Consider the following 23143-nt stretch of genomic DNA (forward strand, 5'->3'; position numbering starts at 1 on the left):
GGTGCGTATGCATATTCGGATTTCTGATAATCCGATGTAGAGACGAGATGTTCTTGACGCTCGAGATTCATGTTATGTATTTCGATTCGCTGCTAATTTATACGTCCTCGTCCCCCTATCCAATCCCTTCTCGTTGTATAGGTCGGTGCGTTAATTAGCAGGTTGCTATAATCAAAGCAAACTACAGAAATTCTCAATCTCGACATGCGATATCGATGTGATTTATGTGATTCAAAGCGTGGCCTCCCTTCCTACGCTCTCCTTCTTTCTAGAAATTTTCTATAAACTGTACATATATATATATATATATATATATATATATATAGCGTTTATAGCGCATACGTATATAGCATTAACGATCGAACGGAAGTGCCAAGGGAGCTTAAATCCATCTTTTCTAATCTCTCCGAATGCTACACTTGAGTACACTCCCCGTCATTACGGATCGGCCATCGAAGAGCAAGCACGAGCTCTTCGTGATTACAGCAAAGTATCTAACCAACGCGATGCGACCGTTTGGTCTCCTACTATGACGTAGATATTCGCTTTGACACGTCGTATGTATTGTGTATTTCGGTAAATCCGCCGTTAATACGAATCCCATTGGTCGGTAAGCGTTATACGCTGAACACTCGCAGTAATACGCGAACGCAATTAACAATAATGGCCAGTATATTGGCGCGTGTGATTAGTTTCCAAGCGTGAAGCTCACGTCATTCGTTGGATTAATTTAAGCCCGACTAATTTTGCGGAATCATAGAACGATGCCCACAAAGCTGTGAAATGTGTGCTTTAAGTTCGCCTGAAGATAGACAGCAAAACGAAAATAGTCAATGGTTGGCAAATAAAGGACAAAAAGTTTTATAATACTTTCTCTATTGGCAATATGATAAGAGAGCATTCGTTTCGACCATTCGCTTCGCTAATGGAACCAAACCACACATATGCATTACGTATGTGTATATAGTCGGGAATGCATCCTTTCCGATATCCTAATAAAGTTTCTAATTTGGTTTCTAATGGTACGGAATAGAAAACGACAAAAGCGACGCACGGCACGTCGCGTTTTGGGTCAAATTCTTTCCTTTGCTTCATTTCGCCGAATGAAACGGAAAAGAAAAACGTTTATTATTCTCCAAATACTGTTTCTCCGATCCAAAAGAATCAGATTGCAAGTTCAATCGCGGACAGTACGTTATACACATATTATATGATATCGAAAGAAACCAATCGATTCCAGATCGCAGTAATCTTTCCGTCCATTAACGGGAATCGTTCTACGCGTTGACAATAATTCAATATGCAATCGTCGAAGTAACGCTCGAATGGCTCGCGAAGCATTCTATTGGAGGGAGGGGAGAATCTCTATATAGAGATTATATAGAGATTATAAATGCATACGTAGGTATACCCAAAGGTAAATCGAGCCAAATCGAACGTGTCTCTCGACGCGCTTCTCGTTTCAGTCTTTGAATTCGAACAATGGCATTTAGGCTGTTAAAACGACGTTTAAACGTTTGTTCCCTTTCGCGTCGAAGCGGGATTCACGAAGAGGAGAAAATGAAGAGTACGCGGACGCGAACGTTGCGGCTCGTTTAACGTCCATTTAATCACGCGCGGTAAACGCGCGGATCCAATTAACCTTAGGGGGAAAGGGCTTTTCTCGGTGTAGGACCAATGGAATTGCCGCTACCATGGGATTCGTTTAAAGCGTTAAGTTAAACAGAACGCGACGCGTCCTGGCATGGCACAGAAATAACGTCGTTATCCTTAAAGATGAAAGCGAAAGTTGGCCCCGATAGATTAGGAGAAAATTGGCCGAATCCTTTGGATTCTTTCGGTGATACGTTCCCAAGATCGATTCGTCACTCGACGAATTTGCGCTATACTCTTTTTGACCGAGAATAATTGGGATTACGCGCTGACACATTTTAAATCATTATCAGTCTCTCTCACATTTAATTGCTCGACTATTATTCTTCGTCTGATACGAGTAACAAATAGAAAATAGAAAGAAGCAAGAGTTGGGTGCCTTTGGAGATTCCTCGCATCGGTCAGATAGAAAAAAATAAGAACAATATCTAAAGTAGAGAGAGAGAGAGAGAGAGAGAGAGAGAGAGAATTAAGTACTCGACGGTATCAAAAACGACAAAGTAAAAATAAAGACCGATTTAACTAGGAACGCATCTGAAAACGACGGCAGATGAATTCTTCTTTAATAGAAAATAAAAAATATTCTTTTAGAATTCTATTCTAGACAGATTTAAGCGGAACGACGAGTACGCCCTGAACAATGTAACGTATAGCTCGTTAGTAAGATGGCGATGAAATTACTTCTTGCCTGGAACACCGAAAGGTCAAGATGATAGGAGAGTTTTCGACTTAACGAAGCCACCGTACCTTCTTCCTTTGTGTCCCGTAAAAGGAAAAGGTTACGGTAAAAACAATGCGAAATGATCCTTCACCCGTTTACGATTCTCCTGATTGTAAAATAGACGGACAGATATTCTTTATAATTATAACAATGTCGTCGTCGTCGTCGTCCTTCTGTCGTCACTGATAATGGCAAGCGCGACGACGATTCCTCATGGTCGAGCGATTCCTTCCTATTATTCGTCGAAACCAACGACGAATATGTAAGCGATAACTCGCATTTTTCTCGTGAATCAGGACGAATGAAAAGATCCAGGTCATTACGATAGAGTCTGTATGGACCGAGTTTCACCGAGTTTCTACCGAGGGGTCATAAGAGCCAACACGGCCTTAGAGAGAGGGAAAGAGCCGAGTTTGAAAGCAGGGTCGTAAACGTTAAAGACGAGAACGAGCGTACGGGAGAAGCATGAATCGCTCTGCATAGGTTCCGTGGGAGCTATAACGACGAGCCTTTGATAAATTTTTCTCATGGAAGGTGAGTCGAGCGTAGGTGAGAGAGCGCGCAACGAAAGGAAGAAACAAGAATACCGAAAGAAGATCCGCTAATCGCAGAACAGGTACGAACATTTCTTCCGCAAAAAATCGATAATGAGCTCTTTAAGCGACGAGCTTGAAACAATAAATACCGATAGATCTATTAGGTGGAAAGTCTACAACGTAATGGGGTTAACTAACCTAGGGGAGCTTCGTCCTATCCTAGAACGAGCCCTAACTCTATTGTTCCATTTCACGTGCACGAGAGGTTACTGGAGCTTCCCTTTCCAGCTACGAACGCCCTACCAGCTGGCCGCCACCCAGTCCACACCACCCGGTCGGTAGCATATCATGGGCACACCTCTATTCTGTTTTCCCCCGGAAAATCAATATCAGAGGTCGGCAGCGCCTCTCGGTGGGTGGTGTTCTCGTCGGCGACAAATCTCAGTGTCTGGAAAATCCGTGGCTTGGCGCCAGTTAACCTCACGCAAAATTACCGTTCTCTTACCTTTGATCCGTAACGCGGATCATCCCTTAAAACGTTTTCAAGCAGGAAAAAGAGTAGGAAGAGCCTTTCTCGTGCGCGCGTGTATGTGTGCGTGTGAACCTTAAGAAGAGGGAGGTACGCAAGGAGGGGGGAGTGTAGCGAGGAAGGGGGGAGGGGGGTGATCGCGCCGAGGAAAGAGAGGAGACAAATTACCGTGAATCCTTTTTCCTCACCTTTCCTTGTCTAATCTACGAATCGTTCACGCACTCCTAGAGCAAAGTTTGAAACTTTGGAAGGTGCAAAGAAAGGGAAAGATCTCGTCCGTAGAAGTCTCGTGCTCCTTGTCAACCGTTGCGTGTCATCCTGAACTAGCGCCATATTGAAGAACGATAGCGACCCCATCGACGATAGCGAGCATCCTCGCGTAGCGCGGCACATTTGAATTTTGCTATATGTGCTTTGATCGTGACGCGTAATTAGGTGTCGCGCGCACACACACACACACACACACACATGTATATACATACATAAATATATACGTGTGTAGCAATTACCTACGAACGGATTCTCATTTTCAGTGGCTAATCCATTACGTTGTTCTTTCAATTTTCGACAATTTTTCTATATATACGTACTTACTGTTTAGCATTCGTTTTTTTTTCTTCTTCTTTTTTCATTTCTTTCGCACGAGTCATGCACTCTTTTCTCTATCTTGATAAGGACCGACGAATTTTTCCACCAGCAAGCAGCATTACCAATTATCTCGTTAGCGAGTACAAAGTAACAAGTAAAAAATTTTCTTTTACATTTAGATATACGTCAACGACGTTCTTTCATTTTCTTAGAGAAAAGTTTTAGGAGATTCTTGAAGGTTTCCCCTTGACAGGTTCCGCACATCCGTCGTACACTTGTACGTCCCGTACCTTCTTTGACGTAGATACCGTGGATTCTCTTTGAAGTCATACCTTTTACATCTTCTCTGCTTGCTTCATCTTTGTACCTGTATTTGGGGAATTGTAGAAGGCCACGATGAAGCCTCTCGCGCTCGCAGCATCTTTTACGCACTTCCTTTGAAATTTCGAAATTCGGGTTAACGCCGATAAAATTCAATTTCGTTCGTGTCTACGTTATTCGTTGGTAATCGATTAAATTGTTCATCAAGGAAGAACGATGCAAAACGCGTAATGCACATAAATGCACGATATATCTATATCACATTTAACGTTGAGAACGAATATCCTGTTGTTTCTTAGGGAGTATGCTAATCTAGTATCAAATTATCGTAGTTTGATATCGTAAGCTTGTTCGAGCGAAAGGAAGTTGCTCCAAAGGAGGAAATCGGTCGAAGCTCGAAATATAACGGATGATACGATTTTTCTGACACTCCCGATAATAAATCGTCCCATCGTCGAATTTATCGCACTACATCGTAATCGTGACGTATTGTCGCGACTCGCGATTCACGCGATGCGTTTACCCTAACGCGATATCTCTTTTTTAAAAACCTCTATTGGTCTCGCCGCATGGGTATAATAACTATCTTAATGCGCGATAGTTATTATACCCATGCGGCGAGAGACAGGGAGAGAGAGAGAGAGGTCGCATAGAGATGAAAGAGCAACATGACTTCATTTGGCGCCTAGATGATAATTAGCATTGTACTAGCGACACGAGATTTAATCGAATCAACACGCCAAAATTTTCATTCGAAATTTCATATTTCTAATTTATTCTTCGATAAGTTTGTTTCTATCGAGCCTGAGGGAACGATAACTGTTTCCCCTTTCGGTCCCTCCACCTAGGTCTCTCTCTCTTTCTCTCTCTTTCTCTCTCTCTCTCTCTCTCTCTCTCTCTCTCTCTCTCTCGCGTGGCAACGTCACTCTCACATGCTTCCGATTTTCCTGCAAATCGTATATCGCGATAGAAATTAACGAATTGCTCTATGCACTTCGCAGTGCTCTCGGCGCCCATATGTCGAATGTTTGAAAAATAAAATAGAAATGATTAATATAAAACTCATTAATGAACCTCGATGCAAATCGAGCGACATTATTTTATAAACGAGAGAACGTGTACAATCCATGACTGTCTCTTGTTCTCTTTATCGTACGAAGCATTGAAATTGAATCGCCAACGCGCAAAATTGGAAATCGACGTGTCGTTTAACGTAAAATACAAGCGGCGCCATTTCAATGTCCGTTCTATGTACGCATGTGTATATCGTTTAAATATACATAACCATATTGGTATGAAGAGCATTCCCTATGTCGAAAGATAAAAATTTTAATATATCCACGTACGTAATGTCATGGTCGCATTCTGAGGAATTTTATTAGATCAACGAAAAATTGTTCATAATTTGTTAGAACGTATGAGATTTTATTACAATTTCTATGAAAAGAGAGAGAGAGAGAGAGAGAAAACAATGACGACAGATGCAAAATAAAGGAATAAAGAAAAATTGAAGTCGCTGAGAAATACATTTTATTGGCGATTTATAGTCGACTCCTATGCGACTGCTGTGCCGTTCGTCGAGACACGGCTTCCAGCGGGACACGTACGAACGGTCAAAGCTTTGAGATCTCTTTTCTAAAGGCGCAGGAAAGCTCTTATCCGAATATATGAGATTTCTAATGAGTCGACCGAACGTTGGACGGTGCTTTTCATAAAGCTATACACGTACACGTACCGTTCTGGTTGACGCCAAAGTCGGTGGAATAAAAAGAAAGGGGCGGAAGGTGTACTTAACGTTTTACCGTAGGAGAGACCTTTCGAGCGAACACGGAAATAATTCTTGTGTATATTCGTACGCACGGCGCGACATAACATATATACACGCTCTGATATTACGCAAGGAGTACTCTCTCTACGGAGAATATCAAGGCTTAAGAGAAGGTTAGAGTAGTTAGACCGCGTTACCGTTTACGTGGACGAAGATGCCAGAGTTGTCGGTACCGGACCGCTAGCTCCTTAACCCTTTGAGTAGTAAGTTACCGCAGTGCTACTAAACTAACTTACAAAACGTCGTAGAACCAACAAAGATATCTTCATGTTCAACGAGCAAATTAATCTATCGTTAAAATAACAAGAGAAGGCTTATATTAACGAAAATATTAGGGCGGTACAAAATTAAAAATGTACGTGTGGACGGTACCTTTGTATCGATCAAGGGGTTAACAACATCACTCTCCTATTTTGAGAAATTCAAAGAAAAGCAAAGATTCTTTAGAGGATTCGTTCGCGCGAATTTCTTAAATACATATTGTATAAAAGTACTGGCGCAAGCTTAAGTTTTACAGGAAGAGTACGCTCTTTCTCTCTGTCTCTCTCTCTCTCTCTCTCTCTCTCTCTCTCTTTCTCTTATTCTCGTATAACAAAGCTATCCGCAACGATTGTAATTTCGTCTATTGTTTTCGAGTACGGTTTCGTTCGATCCATTGTTATCCATCGGCCTTTATTACATTCGCGTTGAACGAACAACGAACGTAACAAGAATCGGAAGCGATAAGGAGAATAATCTATGCGCTGCGGCCGTCGTCGTCGAAAAACCTATCTATACGACTATTTTCGATAGCTGATCGGAAAACAATGGAAAACTATAACGAAACGAACGAACATGAATGCAACCGTTAATTCCGTGATTCTGTTATTTGCTTTGATAGTTGCGATATCAGGTAAATTTCCTTCGTAAATAGAGAACATCGACGCGATTCTATCGGGGATAAGTCGATCGAGAAAGGAAGTGGATGGTTTCCTTTAACCGAGATAAGGAAACAAGAGGGTGAAGGGGACGTGAAAGAGGAGGATACTGACGGTAGAATTGCGCAACGATCGATACGATAAATCGTCCTTACGATATATATATATATATATATATATATATATGTATATGTATGTATTTATACACATGCACGCACACACATGTATATACTTATACACGCGTGTACTCGTACACGGGCATAGATAAACGCATACGTATAGTTGTATATTGGAAAAGACAGGCATTACGAAATCCACACGTACGTATGTAGGTCTAACGCGACGGTAGGAAAGCAAGAAATCGGACTTGATATCACACTAGTGGTTGCTCGGATAACTCATAAATAAACGAGCATAGCCGGTATAAGCAGAAACGTTTATAGCACTCGCATACACAGCGTATAGACCCTTTATATACCCAGGCTAGACACGAACTACTTTAAAGTTGCACAAGCCGAGATCTAAGAGCGCGCAATGTTTCCACCACCTTTTGCCTCTTCACCCTGTATCCTTCCGTCGGGTTTTGCTTCTTTATTTCGTCTCTTGCCACGTGCGCCGTTTTGCTGGTATAACAATGAAAAAAGAGGAAAATGGATAGAGAAACCGAAAAGGAGAGAGATAGAGAGTGAGGGAGAGAGAGAGAAAGACCAAGTTTGGCCGAATTAAAAGTGAGAAAGGTTGGAAAGATGTTTGTAAACTTAATATCAGAAGGAAACAAAATTTTCATTACTCTCGTACGTACTTTCTCTTCTCCCAGAGGAAAGATAATATTCAAGACAATAGAAATATTTGTACAAACAGAGAAAGTATCGTCTTTCGAGCAATTATTGATTGCATTGTAGAATAAAAATGCAGAAAAAGGAAAGGAAAATTTTATTTAGATTTAAACTCATTCTCGGCGGAGAAGTCAGAAGCGCGTGACGTGTTTAGCGAGGATTTTGGAATAAGAGACGGTGGTGTTGCTTCTTCATTCGCAAATATAAACGTTCATTTAACGCATTATTCATGAACGAAGCGCAAGTCGCTTCTTCTTTTCTCATGCATACATAGCTGCCACATAAGAGCAAGAAAGAGTCTTGTTTCGCTAATCATATATACATAGAATATACTAAAACGAGATTTGTCTCCGTACGTCCTCTGTACGAAGGAAAAATACATTCCTATTTGTCGATGAAACAACGACGATTTTTATTTCTTTTAAATCGTTATTTTTGTATGTCGATCACGCCAACGACACTGTAGAATGAAATTGTGAGTTAAAATAAAAAAGAAGAAAAAAGGCTATGTAATGTTCCCTCGTGATTTCTCGAGTATCTCGTATAGCTTGGGTAGAAACGGGCGAATCTTCGATAAACGTAAATCCTTTTTATGCCTCGAAGATTCGCATTACATGGAAATGTTAGGAGCAGGCGGATAATTAAACGCTTTTCCGCCTTCTTCAAAGAGCCCTTTTATCGTTGTACTCGTTGAGAAAAAGTCGAGCCCCGAAGAACGCACGGTTGGATTAAATATTAAGATCGTCCTTTGCACGCTACTTTCGTGGAATTATTTTGTAGCGAAAATACTTTGCCGACGTTTTTGCTTCTTAATATGTATTTTACGCGATACGCCCGCGTGCACATATACGCGACTAACAACCAAATATTATACTACCGTGGAAAAAAATGTTGTTCTTGTTTTGCAATAGGAAGAGAGACGAAAAAAGAAAAAAAAAAAGAAAGAATATACTCAACTCGTAATCGTATCGGTTCGTTTCGGTAAGTGGATATATATCTATCTAATATGACATCCACTTGTGAGCGAATATTTTTATCGAAATAAACATTTCGAAATATTTTCATCGAAATAAATGTTTCCGAAAATGGTAATATCAAGCGATCTCTCTGCTATTCACGTATAACATTATTTTTCCATACACGTTGGTAATAATATATGACTCTCCATAGAAAGGAACGTAAACAGTTGTAATATTTTCCAAGCGAAACAACCAAGGCAATATAAAGCAATGCAGCTTTACGACTCGCGCCCATATCTCGCGTCGCTCGAGAATAATTACGACATAACGCGTCTCTACGTATGATCGAGTAAAATTCGCATTTTCCTTTCGTTATACGTCTTCTTCGTCGCGCGTCAATGAATTTTTGATCAATGGCCTTCGTGCTCATTTACGGTAACATATCTATGACGAAATTTAAACGAAAGACAAATCATCTAGATATTTTTAAGTCGTGCTCATTTCGACGCGGAAAAGAGAAAAGAGAATTCTCCACTTTTGTCCTTGTTTTTTACGCTGCTTGTCCTTGCTTTTTACGCTATCGTAAAAAGTCCTTAGAGAAGCGAATTATCGCGATCTTAGGACGGTGACACGCAACACGTGAAAATAATTCTTTCCTTTCCCCTACCATACCGACGATCTACGATCTTATCCGTTGTCGAAGGAGACTAGTAGGTGGGAGGGAAGAAACGCAAAAGTAATCGTTTCGTTAGCTCCCTTTCTCTCTCGGTGGTCGCGCGGAATTGCCCTCGAAAATGAAGGAAACTCACGCGACTCCTCGAACCCGAGCACGATATCGTTCGCTTCCAGGACCGTATTATCGAATTAAGGGTAGCCTCTTGGGAGGCGAGGCGAGGCGAGGCGAGGCTAGGCGAGGCGACGCGACGCGATGCGATGCGACGCGACGCGAGCAAACGTGGGAAGTGAAAAGGAGACCGTCGTAAATCGCGTGTGCACTCTGCACTTTCGTTAATTGTAATCCGAAGCCAAGACCAAAGTCATGGATAATATTTCTTGGTCTTCTCTCTGTTGCCCTAAAATCTCCCTTCTACGAACGTACCTACTTATTCATATACGCGAGCTTTTCCGAGAAATCAAGAGAAAATGCGAATTATCCATTCGTTTATCAAAATCTGAATCGGTGCCACGCAATATCGCGATAGAGAATGGACGTGCTTTATATGCGGCACGAATGATCGTTTTCAAATCGATCTACCAACGCGTATTAAATTATTCCCTCGAATTGTACGTTCATCCAATTACGTACGCGCATATATATATATAATCTATGCACGCGTGAGAGACTCGTTGAAAAGTTTCTATCTAATTCGGTCGAGTAACGTTCTATAAATAAAACGACCTAAGTAAAGCCTATTGCTTTCGAAATGAAACGCGATAGAGACGAATATATATATATATATATACACACACATGCGATCTCACGTAAGAAAGAAAACTTTTCTAAAGTAATAGGATAATTAACAAATAATAGGATTTCGTTTCCCCCTCCCCTTTCTCTCCTCTCTAGCAACGATTGCGAAATAGTCGCAATTTGTTTGCATACATAAAAATATCAATATTAATAAATTGCATTTATAAGAGAAATAAGGGAAATAATAATAGTGCATGACGTAAATTGCTATATAACGTTGCGACCGATGTAGCGTTCGATGTAGCCTTCTCTCAACGAGATTCTTTTTCTCCTCTTGTCATCTCGACGTCCGTTTCGTTACACCGACATCAGATCGAATTATCGGTACAACGAGAATCGATCTTGATAAAACGTTAATATCCACGAGAGGATCTCTTGCGAGCGTATAAAAAACCTACCGACGTATTTGCGTTTGGGTATGTGTGTTTGTTGTATGCGTGATGTATGGACAAGCGTTTTTCTCACGTTAGTAACGCGGACGCGGAGAAAAAAGTCAATTACGCCGTTTTGTTCGATGTTAATTGGGTTAGGACGATGCCGGATGGACGTCGACGTTGGAAGAGCGAAAGAGAAATGGGTAGGGTAGGGTTGGGTTGGGGCATTGGGCCGAGAGGAGATTGTAAGCGGAGCGCAACGAAGAGTGGAAATAATTCTCAACGGTGTGTCAGAGCGTGTCTTTCGCACAACTGCCGAGCACGGTTATTTCGATCGAGGGAAAACAGTGTGACGCCGAGGTCGTAAATAAAAGGAAACAGTCGTTCGTCCCGAAGAATCGCTTTTCCAATGACCAAGCGCTGCCACGAACCCTTTTTCATCCTCGTGCCTTTTTCTTTTTCTTTTCTTTGAACGTTCAACGATATCGTTCGTTGTTATATTTAATCACACAAAATTTTCTCCCCAAAGGATTCTCTCTCTACTATCGCGAAGCGTCTGAGACGAAACGTTCTAACAATGACATTTATTTCCGAGCTTTACGTTTTGCTTCGGACGTTATTAAGAAGAAAATGTACCGCGAGATAAGTAGCGCTACTTAAAACTGCAAACCAGTTATTACATCATTACGCGTGATATATTACACGCAGAAGTAGGTGTTATTAATCATACTGTCGCGAAATAAATTTTGATGCGATCAGTGCTCGCGCGCGTTCTACGTGCTTCGTAACGAAAGCGGCTTATCTCTCTCTCCCTTTCTCTCAAGATCAATGGACGTGGCGAGGCGGCTTCGTAAAGACCAAAAGAAGGAAACGTGCCCAGGGTTGCTTTTTAATGATGGACCCTTCCTCGCAGTTAATATTCTTAGGAAGCTCCTTATTTTATTTATTGTCTTATTATCGTTGCTGCTTCGTAAAAGTAGTCGCCATAGTTCGTGAAATAAGTATAAATGCAAGTACACGGTCTCTCTTGCTCGGTGCTCTTTCGCTTTCCCCTTTGAGTATTTTAATTTTAATTTTAAGTCTGTGTTCTACTTGGGTCGCATTCTAATAATACATTTTGACCTTATTACAGCGCTCCGCCGTATAGAAAAACTGATACAATGGAGATTTTAAATGGAAATCCCCTTTGACTTTGGTCTAATAATTTCTTTTGTTCTTTATCGCTCAAAAAAAATTCTTACTTCTATCCACGCGGATAGATTTGAAAAATGCAACGAACGGCAATAAACGATTTTTATATTCTTTTTGCCCTTCGAAAGGACCTACAGGGATGTAAAAATAAAGGCGTTAGATGGAAAAATTAAAACGCGGAGTTCTATAACGAAGCTAATCGCGCCTGCTTACGTAATACGTGAATACTTTGACGTTTCGGAGAAACATATTTTTCCGATAGGTCGTCGTTTACCACTTGGCAAGTATAATAGATGATGTAGATGGCAAAAGACTTTGCTATAACTTTGACAGCGGCGTTCGAATAGTATTTCTATAGCTTCGCCATTTCAACGCGAGTAAGATCTATTCGTTATATTGGAAACACAAAGATTGACGTTAGAAGAAAGACACGGTATAATAGATAATTTCCCATAATTTTCATATAAAATTTATGTAGACGTCCCGTGGTTTGAGTAACCTAGCAATTTCACGTCCGACGATTAAAATAAATTTCATCTAAAATATGGCGGTTGTTTTGGACGCCTAAGTAAACTAATCTGGTATAATGAGAAAAAGGTGATGTACGCGGTCGTTGTCGAGATCGTAAACGAAGATACGTAGGGTGGGTGGGGTGGGCCTATGTGATCGCTTCACGTTCGGTTACCGACAAAAATCTGAACGAGCGTTAATGGCGCATAACGCGCTAACGGCACGTCCGAATCAGATATAAGACTAATCGACCCTTATCCGGCATCGGACGTGTGTCAAGGAGTCATTGTTCGCCTCGCCTCGCCTCGCCTCGCCTCGCCTCGCCTCGCCTCGCCTCGCCTCGCCTCGCCTCGCCTCGTCCCATCCCGACTCACCCGTTCTCAACGGTCTCGCTCAAAGTTTACCGTTTAACTCCCTTACGCTTCGTGATTCCGCATTCCCGTTATGATGGCCGGCGTTTCCTTAATTAGCATAGATAATGGAGCCGTGTGCTAGACCCTTATATAAACTGCGTGCCCGAGAGACCGAGAGAAAGAGACGAAACGCAGAACATGTTTTCGATCCTGTGCTAGCGAATAAAGGTGGTTCCTGCTAGTGTCTCACTTTGGTTAACCAAGCGACCAAGTAGTTTAGGACATTAGTTTAGGATTAGCTTAACGAATAATATAACAAAGCGATCGATAAAAAATTTCTTCGTCGTTGTAAAATTTTAAAGATAAAATCGAGCAATTCTCTCCGCATAACGCGCAACTAATCGTATGAAATTTTCACACGAATTAATACGATTTATCGCTGCTCTATCATTTTATCCAACGTTTCAAACGTAGTTTATACTCGCGGTATGCGATTATAAACAAACGGATGGATAAATTTGTATCGCAGTAGAAACGCGCGCGCGCGCACTTTAACGATAAATTTGATATATTTAAAATAGCTATGATAATATTATATTATATATCGTCGTGTAATATTATATAATGCAGCGTGTTAGTAAGTACGTAGCGGTCGGTGCTGTTGGAATCCAAGTGGAACGTATCCCAGTGTGGTCAGCCAAGTAGATAAGCGCTATAGGACGCTTTCGAAATCGGCGCGTATGCCGTATTTAACGAGCAAGGAAGTTTCGCAGGAGAAGGAGGAATCGAGTAAACTACTAGAAAGCGATTACATATTTACACGCACTTGTAGAAATAGTTCAAGTATAATAATCAAGTATAAATGCGCATGAAAGCCCACTCGCGAGAATAATAATGCTAAACGTTCGTCGCGGCAAAGGACGTTCGTGCGAAAGATATTTTTTGCTTTGGGATATATGGGTTAAATACGTGTTTTAGGTAGACCCTTTTGATCCACACATTTGTATTATAATTACGACCGAGAAAATGTGTCTTTAAGAGGAGGAATTAATAATTAATTAACTCTTATCCGAATATCTCGGGTATGAACCGATAAATACGACGACGGATCAATAATGAAAGGATTTGCGACGTGCCTAACGTTCTATCCTAACGTCGTGGTATCCGCGAACTAAGGACACCGATACTCTTTGAAAATGTACAAGAAAAAGCGTATCGTAACGAAGAAGCAAGCAAGCATCTGTAAAATAGAGAGAGAATCGGAGGTCGAGTAATACGATGCAGTTGGCCGCGGCGATAATAAATTATCCCGTAAGCGTTAACGACGAGCTGCGACGGTCAGACGTACTGGCAAAAAGCAGGGAAAATGGATTATTAATTACGATATCGCGGCACGTTGTGCAAGAGAGGAAAATCGTTCGGATGAATGAGAGGGAAGGGAGGAGAAGTAGAAATTCTCTCGGTGTAGAAATTCATTGTACTCAGCGACGATACGTGATTCCCATTTACTGTTACGAACACAACTATATGCGACTCTGAAATAAATTCTTCGGAAATCGAGTCTATCATTCGATTATTTCCAACAAACCGAACAAACCGACGCTGCTACCTATCACCGGGTATTTCAGGATTGAACCTGATTTTTCGTAATTTCATTTTCGTATCCGGTAAAACTCTCTTATAACACATCGGCCGATATATACATCTTTCTCTAATAATTTCCACCTAATAAAATGATTCTTGGGGGAAATCGTTAAATTAATGAAGGAGGTTCTTATTGTGACCCACCGTACGTAAATGGGAACCGACTAGGCGGAGACGAGCGCTAATTGCGTTTGTCATGCCGATAATTAATAATGCATCGATTCCGACGACGGGAGGGTTGGCGAATTAAATGCATTAACGAGGATAATCGGGATTGCGGCGAATGCGAAATCGAAAATACACCGAGTGCCAAGTTATTGAATGCGAATGATCAATCATTCGGACAAAGTCTCTTTCCCCTTTTCTTCTTCTCCCTCCCAATCCGGGCTTCCTTCGTACGGCACCCTCTCTATTCTATTGGGCCACGTCCGCTCGCGGCAACCTTCTTTCCCTTGAAATGCTTACTTTGCATCTTATGCTTCGCATAATAGAGAAGCGAATCGGCTCGTACATATGTACGAGTGAGATCGTACGGATACGTGCCCGATGACGTGCTAGATATGTCGATTTGCTTTCCAGAATGGGACTCCGGAAGCAGTCACGAACAATGATAACGTACGCCCTTCTGATAGTCTACGGCACCTTAACTATATGCCATTGCTGCTACGTCTTTCCAAAAGGTACTTTGACCAAAAATCGGCTCGACTCGATTCGACTTTTATCGTTGATACTCGTCTTTTAAAAATATTATTATCGATTAGCTCCTCCGATCGACGCTGCTGCTCCTTACTTTTATCGAACGCGATTTCGGCACGAATTGCGCTTACGTAATTATATTTTATAAGAACTCAGATCGAGCGCGTGCGACGGTCCATCGATCAAAACCAAAATTTATCATCATTTTATTTCGTTCATACAGCCTATTCTTACTTCTACGAGATATCGCGAATTCGCTTTCATCCTCCCTCTCGTACTTGATAAATATAATATCCGAAGGATACGGGAATAATAAATAATATTCTTCGTTGTAAAGTCATCGATGTTTATTTATGAATGATTAAAAGTCATAGAGAGGCATTTGCCTCGTGTTAATTTAGGACAAGTCGCGAGACCTATATACGATAAGGATCGAATATGAAATCGACGTCCTTCTTTTGTGTTACAGAGATCAAAGATCCGTGCAGCAAGTTAAATTGCTCTCAAGGCGCCCAATGTGTGCGAAGTCGCGACGGTACCGAGGCCTCGTGCGAGTGCCTGCAAACATGCCCAAATTTGGGAGATCACGAGGGCTCTGGACCCGTTTGCGGTACGGACGGCATCGACTATCCGACCTTGTGCGACCTGAACAAAGGCGCTTGTGCGAAAGGTGCAAATATCAGCGTGGCTTTTCACGGTAAATGCGGTAAGTAATTTTTGCAATATATTTTGCAATGCGTATAGAAATACGTTCTAGGAGAATTCGTCGTGTAAGACTTTAGAAAATTAAAAATAAACCGATACGTCTGCGACGGAACAAAGATTACTATTACGTCTTATAGGGGAGAGAGAACGGCGATAAAACTTTTTCCTATTGCCATCGAGAAGCGATACAGCGCCAAATTATTTATTTCCACATTATCTTTAATAAATATACTCGTCATTGTGGTTAATCGAAAATACACTTTATCCAAATTACATGTATTTCCTATTTTCAACGCGGCCTCGAGTCCCAAAGCAAAGCCTTGCTTTGGCGTATTATAATAAGAAAGGGAAGAAAAGAAGAAAATGTAAAGGTGCGGTTATGATCGATGAGTTTAATTTATAGTTCCACTATATTATATAGACACCATAAGACACGAGAGCAAACATAACTTTCGAGCGATCCATCCAACTCAACGAATCGTGCACGAGGTGAAATACCGTCTCGTTCAACGCGAGAGAAGAGAGGAGAGCGTTACCAAATTTACCTTTGTGAGTTTGAAAATTCGTGAGAAAGAAAAATTGAAGAAATGGAGAAGACGTAGATAGAGAATAGAATAGAATAGAATAAAGACTGAAGGAATAATCTTATTGTTAGTCATTGTAGGAAAAACAAATTCGAGGGACAAATAAAGAGGATCGGCGAGAAACGTTTGAAGTCGGTCGGTTCCCTTTCACGCGGTCGTAGGCAGATGCGGACAATGATAAATTAGCGGTATGCCAAGAAGAGAGAGAGAGAGAGAGAGAGAGAGAGAGAGATGGCAGCGTGTTCGCAAGCGTTGAGACGGAACGTACGATATACATATAGGATTTATCGTCTGACTCTCGCGATCTGCCGGTGTTCCGACCAAAAGGAGTCAGGCTTCGGTGCCTCTATCTCTTCGGTCCGCCTCCGCCTCCGCCTCTCTCTCTCTCTCTCTCTCTCTCTCTCTCTCTCTCTCTCTTTCTCTCGATTGTAGACTCTTACCCTCACCTGTACTCACGGCCCCGAATCCATATACGCAGTCATCGTTCTTTTCTCTCTCTCTCTCTCTCTCTCTCTCTCTCTCTCTCTCTCATCTTTCTCGTCGTCACATTTACGGAAGTTGCCGAGGCACTTCGTCTCGAACGCAGTACAAACTTGGCAGGCGTTTAATCAACCGAGTAGTAAAGACAAATGTTTGATCAGACAGGTAGCAAGAGGGAGCCCTTGTTTGCTTAGGATTAGGTAAGTTCCATCCCTTCTGCTCTCTTCTGTCGCTCCAAAAGCTTCTTCCCCTCCCTCCTCTCTCTCTCTCTCTCTCTCTCTCTCTCTCTCTCTCTCTCTCTCTCTCTCTGTCCGTCTGTCTGCGTCGCTCTCGCTCGACTTCTCTTCGTCTTTCATACGACAGATAGTTCTGCTCCTTCGACGTAGGATGGTATTCGATTGTAATAGTTACGATAATCGCAGCCACCGGTTAACGAGCTGGTTAAATACATCGTCGAACGATTCTCGCCCGCTTTCGTACCCTCTATCGCTCTTCCTCTTTATTTATCTCGTTCTATTCCAATCTCTCTTGGGAGAACGAGGCGGTGTGGACGTGCGAACGATGTACTCCGTCCAACACCCGAGGGAGACAACTAGCCGGTTCTCTCGTGGAAAATGCATAGAATACGCAATCGTCGTTCTAATTTCTGTTGCCTTGTGTAATGCAACCAAAATTAACGTAACGCGAAGAGTAGTCAACCGTTAAAGACAAATAACGGATAAAAAGGTTAGCTCCTCTTGATCTATGTAAATTGCTTTTCATTTATTTTTTATAAAGTCTTCTCTCGATTTCCATAGAGTTAGACGAGATGCGATCATGAATATCGTTTTAACGGAATGGTCTGAATTTGTCGCGACCATTTTCGCTCTCTAACTTGTTATTTGATATCTCTGTTTTACGCAACAGCGAGAAAAAAAGTATAATAAAAATAGGGGAAAAAAAAAAAAATTAGAGCTCTCGAGGGACTGCTTTAACGGCGCAAGCAGCAAGACGTTACTTTCCCGTTGTTCCTTTTTAAGGACGCGAAGGAGAAAAAAGGCAGAAAGAGAGGGAGAGAGTAGATAAAACGAAAATTGCACAAGTTACGAACTTTAACAATATCCAGTGGTCGCGTACGACTACTTTAGACTATCGTCGAGTGCAATTTTATAATCCGCTTCTCTTCTCCCTCCTCGCAATCTGTCCGCTTGAGCGTAATAACGACGGTACGGATTCGCATAGAGAACTAGACTGCGCCTAGATCCAGTGAGCCTTTTAGTTTGGTAGGTGGATAAGGAGGAAGACTCGAAGGAAGAGAAAGTCACACCAGGACGACGACGTCGGAAGTTTACAAAGACGAACGTCTTCCTCTTCCTATCTCGTCCTCTTCTCTCTTCGTTTCTCTTCTCTTATTCTTCCTCTCTTCCGCGAGACTTCTTCGCTTCTTCCTTTTCAATTGTATTTCTACCTTGGTATTGTATAAGGAACAATGAAACGTAATATCCACGGCGGGAAAGTCGTCGAGGATCGCGTCCTAGAGACGAAAGAGTAGTAGTCTCTCTCTTATTCGCATTAGTTTCCGCATCTTCTTCCTTTCTCGAATCGAAAGGCACGCACGCACGACGACGACGACGACGACGACGACGACGACGACAATGACGGCGAGCAACGTTTATCAATCGGTGCCAGTTGGTCCTGTGCGATACTTTTAAACGCCAAAATCGATAATAAATTCTCCGCAGCATAAAGTATCAGTTGCCGTGGCTCGAACCCACCACCTCTCACCTTCCTCCTTCTTCTTCCATCCGATTCCCTTTCTCTAGTCCGTTCGCCCGCAACGTCTTTCGTTCGAGGGTAAGGCCAAGTAGAATAGCTTCGGATACGAATCTCGAGTGGCGCCGACGATAAATCAAATTAGCTCGAAAAGTTTCGAGACTTCCGAGCCACCGAACTCGTTTCGCTTTCCCTCCTTTCCATCTCTTTTCTCCTCTACCGTTTGCTTCTTGATCGGCAATCTGGACGAGTATATTGAAAATGGAGAAAATGCGAAAACGTTTTCCATAGTTGAGTCGAACAACTTTTTCGTTGGAGATTAAAAACGGAGATTCTGAATCGAGAGAGAGAGAGAGAGAGAGAGAGAGAGAGAGAGAGAGAGAGAGAGAGAGAGACATCTTTAAAATGTATGACGCGTGAATTGATGCGATGTCATAGATAAAAGTGTCAATATTAATAGAAAATATTCCAAGCGTCGAGGAGAAAGATATAAGTTCAGAGAAAATCGAATGAGAAAAAAATGTTTCTTTTTCGACTAATTAACGCGGAAACGTATAGGCAGAGATTACTAGTGTCTACTCTTTCTTACATTTCGTCGAATAAACTCACTTTAACTCGAGATTCTTCTTCTGGTATCTTGGGTAGAGACGGAAAGAGAGAAGTGTACCCCATTCTTTTCACGCTCGAGCGGCCCGTATAAGGGTCTTGGGAACAGGGATGCAGAGAGGACGAGCGCTTCAGATACGAGCTTCGGTTCTGCAAAATGGATTCAACTAAATTCTCACACTCGCTAGGCTAAAGTATTTGCCTCTTTCGAACGTATATACATAGACACGTGTGAGAGGAAATCTCGAAGCAAGAAAAAGAGAGAGAAAGAGAGAGAGAGAGAGAGATAATCTATGTGGGAGGGTATCTATGTGTGTGCGCTCGTGAAAGAAGTAGGATGGAAAGGCAGACTGGTGACGTAGCTGAAACGTGTTTATCCAAAGACCTTTTGCGAACAGGTTCAACGAGACGGAAGGTTCTCTTTCGTTGGATCGGCGGAGGAGCGACGCTCGATTTTCACTTTGAAAGGAGAACGTAGTATACTCGTACATCGTAACGGAGAAGAGAAGAAATATAGGAGTCCAAAACTCTACTTGGAAAACGAATTCGCGCGAACGTTGCACGCGACTAACCGGCAAACCTGGACGAATATTGCTTGCGCCTTTGCTTTCTACTTATTTCAAACGACCGACCTCTTTATCATTCACTTTTCGTATATAAAATCTTCTTTCAACTTTGTATTCAAACTAAACGAATAATAAGAGTAGTATCATTTGAGATAACATAGGTACACCGAAAATCAATAAGTATTTTTTCGAATTTTCGCGTTTATGTTTCCTACTCCAAGGAGGAGGACGAAGAAGAGTAGGATATCCGCGTGGCCCCGATGCGCGACGACGACAACGACGATGTTGTGTGCATGATGGCTTTGTCGGTTTCTTGGTTGCAATACCTGAGGTCCTACCAAAGGTAGATCGAACGGAAGTGGGTTACTGCTGGTGTACGTTAACCCGGAAGCACCGCGGTGCTGCTGTTAACATAAACCCAGTCATTCCACCTTCCAGACATAATACCTTTATACGACGCTCGTAACGTTCGCTCGCCTTCGTTTCGCGTGTCTCGTATTCTCGCTATTTTGCGAGCAACGCCGGAAGTAGCAGATAAGACCGCCATATTCTCTCTCTCTCTCTCTCTCTCTCTCTCTCTCTCTCGCAAATGCACGAAGAGATATGACAATTACGATATACGCGGTATTCGGTAAATTCCGTTTATTAGATGAGAGTATATGCGTTTCGTTTATAAATAATTCGCGCGAGAAAGATCTCGCAAGACGCCAAATGCCTTAATCCGATAATAAGCGTTAAACTAGCGATATATCGAGAGAAGAAACGAAGAAAGTTATAACAATGTTTCTCCATCGGAAGATGAATGGCTCGGATCTATCGGTTTTGCGCGTGTTGCCGTTATCGGTAAATATGTTTTATCTAGATCAAGCTAGTCGCGCCGCGCCGGACCGAAACGTAGCTTATCGAACGCATCGTTGCGGAAGAATGGAATCGAGGCAGATCGATCAAATATATTGCATCCGTTCGGTGCGTGTGCGTCGGTAGACGCGCGGGAACGTTCGAACGTCCATAAAATTGAGACCGATGCTGAACTTTTCGATGAAAAATCCATTCCCGTTGTTCTATCTCACTTCGTCGATATACGCTATACGATATACTTAAATTCCGGAGATAATCGCTTTTTTCTTTTCATGGCTCATTCGATACAACTATTAAAAGCTTCTCATTCCATATTTTCCTCTTTGCGAATTATTATTACTCTTTTTTCAAAGTTATCTCACAAATGATACGACGAAGCGCATGGTAGGTCGAGATGGACGAAGAAAAAAGAAAAGAGAGAGAGAGAGAGAGAGAGAGAGAGAGAGAGAGAGAGAAATGGAGACTTCATGGAAAAGTTTCTTTCAAGTTGAAAGATTAGTTGAAATCGGCGAGACCACGGCGACGACGCAAGAGAAACCAGACGCCGCGACGCTTGAATGCTCGGATGGAACGAAAGCAGAGAAGCGAAGCGAAGAAAAGAGATTCTAGCGACGAACTTAAAAACAATTGCCCTGTGGTGGCGACGCGGGAATTTTAAACACACTTTTATCGCTCGCGCGACGCTTTCTCTCTTCGGTAGAGATCCCTCGGGCGTCCCGAGACCGTGCCAATGGAATTCGAGTTATGTCCACGTTCGCTCTCTCTCTCTCTCTCTCTCTCTCTCTCTCTCTCTCTCTCTTTTTGTCCTACCGAGAAAGAAAATTCATCCATCAAAATATAACTTTCGTAGTGCACACTTCAATTTCCATGATTTATACGTTTTCTTTCCAATAAATAAGTTTTTCTTGCTTCTTTTCGATAAAAAAGAAATAGGAAATTAGAAAGTAAGAAATTAACGTGGAGCGTCGTTGGTCCTATATTTTTGAAGATCCTTGACATTCGTTGTTTATGTTGGAAACATACGAAGCGACAAATTTTCTCACTCTGCTTCCGCACTAACATTGTCCTTGTAAAGAGCTTGCGAATATCGTAACGATCATTAGCAGCATTATCCCTCGCTATCCTTTAACAGAGAATCTCAAGCGTCGAACGTTGTCTTGACGAAGTAAATGTATGTTAGATCGGAGTGATTACCGTTATCAAAGATACAAATTTGAGAGAGAAAGAGAGAGAGAGGAAAGAGAAGCTGCCCCGTCAGTCGTATAGCACACAAATGTTCGAGGTTGGAGAAGAGAACTAAATCCTAGCTTTCTTCCAGCTTGCTCGAGGCTGAAGATTAATCTCGCGGTAAAGCACGACTTCTTTCTCGGTAACGCCTTCGGTTCCATCTTCACTGCCATTTTTCTCACCTACTTGTTTTTTTTCTATCATTTTTTTGCTAACGGGTGGAGCATAATGGCCGAACAGATTGCTTCGGTCCAATGCTCGTTTTTTAATGAAAGATTATTGACGTTGAATGGGAGAGAGAGAGAGAAAGAGAGAGAGAGAGAGAGAGAGAGAGAGAGAGAGGGAAATTTCATTGGACGTTATTATAATAATTATTTGAAAAATACTTGATGGCTCTTATTCGATATTACAGATCCCTGTGGTAGCGTCGAATGCATGGAACCAGAGATCTGTCAATTGGATGGCTCCAGACAGCCCGCTTGCCGTTGCGGAGAACAGTGCGGACTCGAATTTTCGCCCGTATGCGGAAGCGACGGTAAGACTTATTCGAACGAGTGCAGCCTCCGACAAGAAGCTTGCAGATCGAGGCTTCCACTTCGAAAGATCTATAATGGTGCCTGCAGTTCAGGTAAGACGAAACTCTGAACGAGTTAAATACTCTCTATCTTCAAAGCCCAGGCTTTCCTAGAAACGCGCTATCTATCGCACAAATATCATTCAACCAACAATGTAAGAGCCTGGTCGTTCTCGTAAACAATGAGAGTTTAGTGGTGTACCCACGTTTGGATTAGTTTGGAATAGTTTCCTCTTAAGCAAAGAAACGTAAGTCAACGTGAATATCGAAGATATAATTCCAACAATCATTTTACATATCTGCGAGCATCGTGGTACTTTGATCGATAAACGTTCGCCAAATTCAATCTCTTAAGCATCGGAAAATGCCACGTTGATTCGTGGTTTATAGTTTTCTCCCTGACTCTCTCTCTCTCTCTCTCTCTCTCTCTTCGCTATCTGGTAGAGTAGTACCTCGTATGTTTACATGTTACCAATACGCGGTAAAATTGATAAAATTTTATTCTCGAGTCGTATCGAAAAAAAAAAAAAAAAAAAAAATCGAATCGCACGTGGATCATTGGGCAGATAATTTGATAATTATATTTTAAAATCAATAACCAAGCTGAAGATGCCATTCGAACTATGCGGCAAAACGTATAATATAAAGTCACATTTTCCGCACA

At 41.9% G+C, this 23143-nt stretch overlaps 1 protein-coding gene across 6 annotated transcripts in view; it reads left to right on the forward strand.

The window, feature by feature from the left end:
• LOC118450580 (agrin) overlaps positions 1-23143 on the forward strand; it is a 239896-nt gene that overhangs the window by 194851 nt on the left and 21902 nt on the right. For all 6 annotated transcript variants that reach the window (XM_085656940.1, XM_085656941.1, XM_035886418.2 and 3 more), the window contains 2 exons: positions 15597-15833; positions 22318-22533. In XM_085656940.1, coding sequence (XP_085513066.1) covers positions 15597-15833; positions 22318-22533 — 453 coding nt within the window. The remainder of the gene's footprint in view (positions 1-15596; positions 15834-22317; positions 22534-23143) is intronic.

The sequence above is a fragment of the Vespa mandarinia genome, chromosome 5, assembly GCF_050613455.1.
Source record: "Vespa mandarinia isolate Hongniang chromosome 5, ASM5061345v1, whole genome shotgun sequence".
NCBI lineage: Eukaryota > Metazoa > Arthropoda > Insecta > Hymenoptera > Vespidae > Vespa > Vespa mandarinia.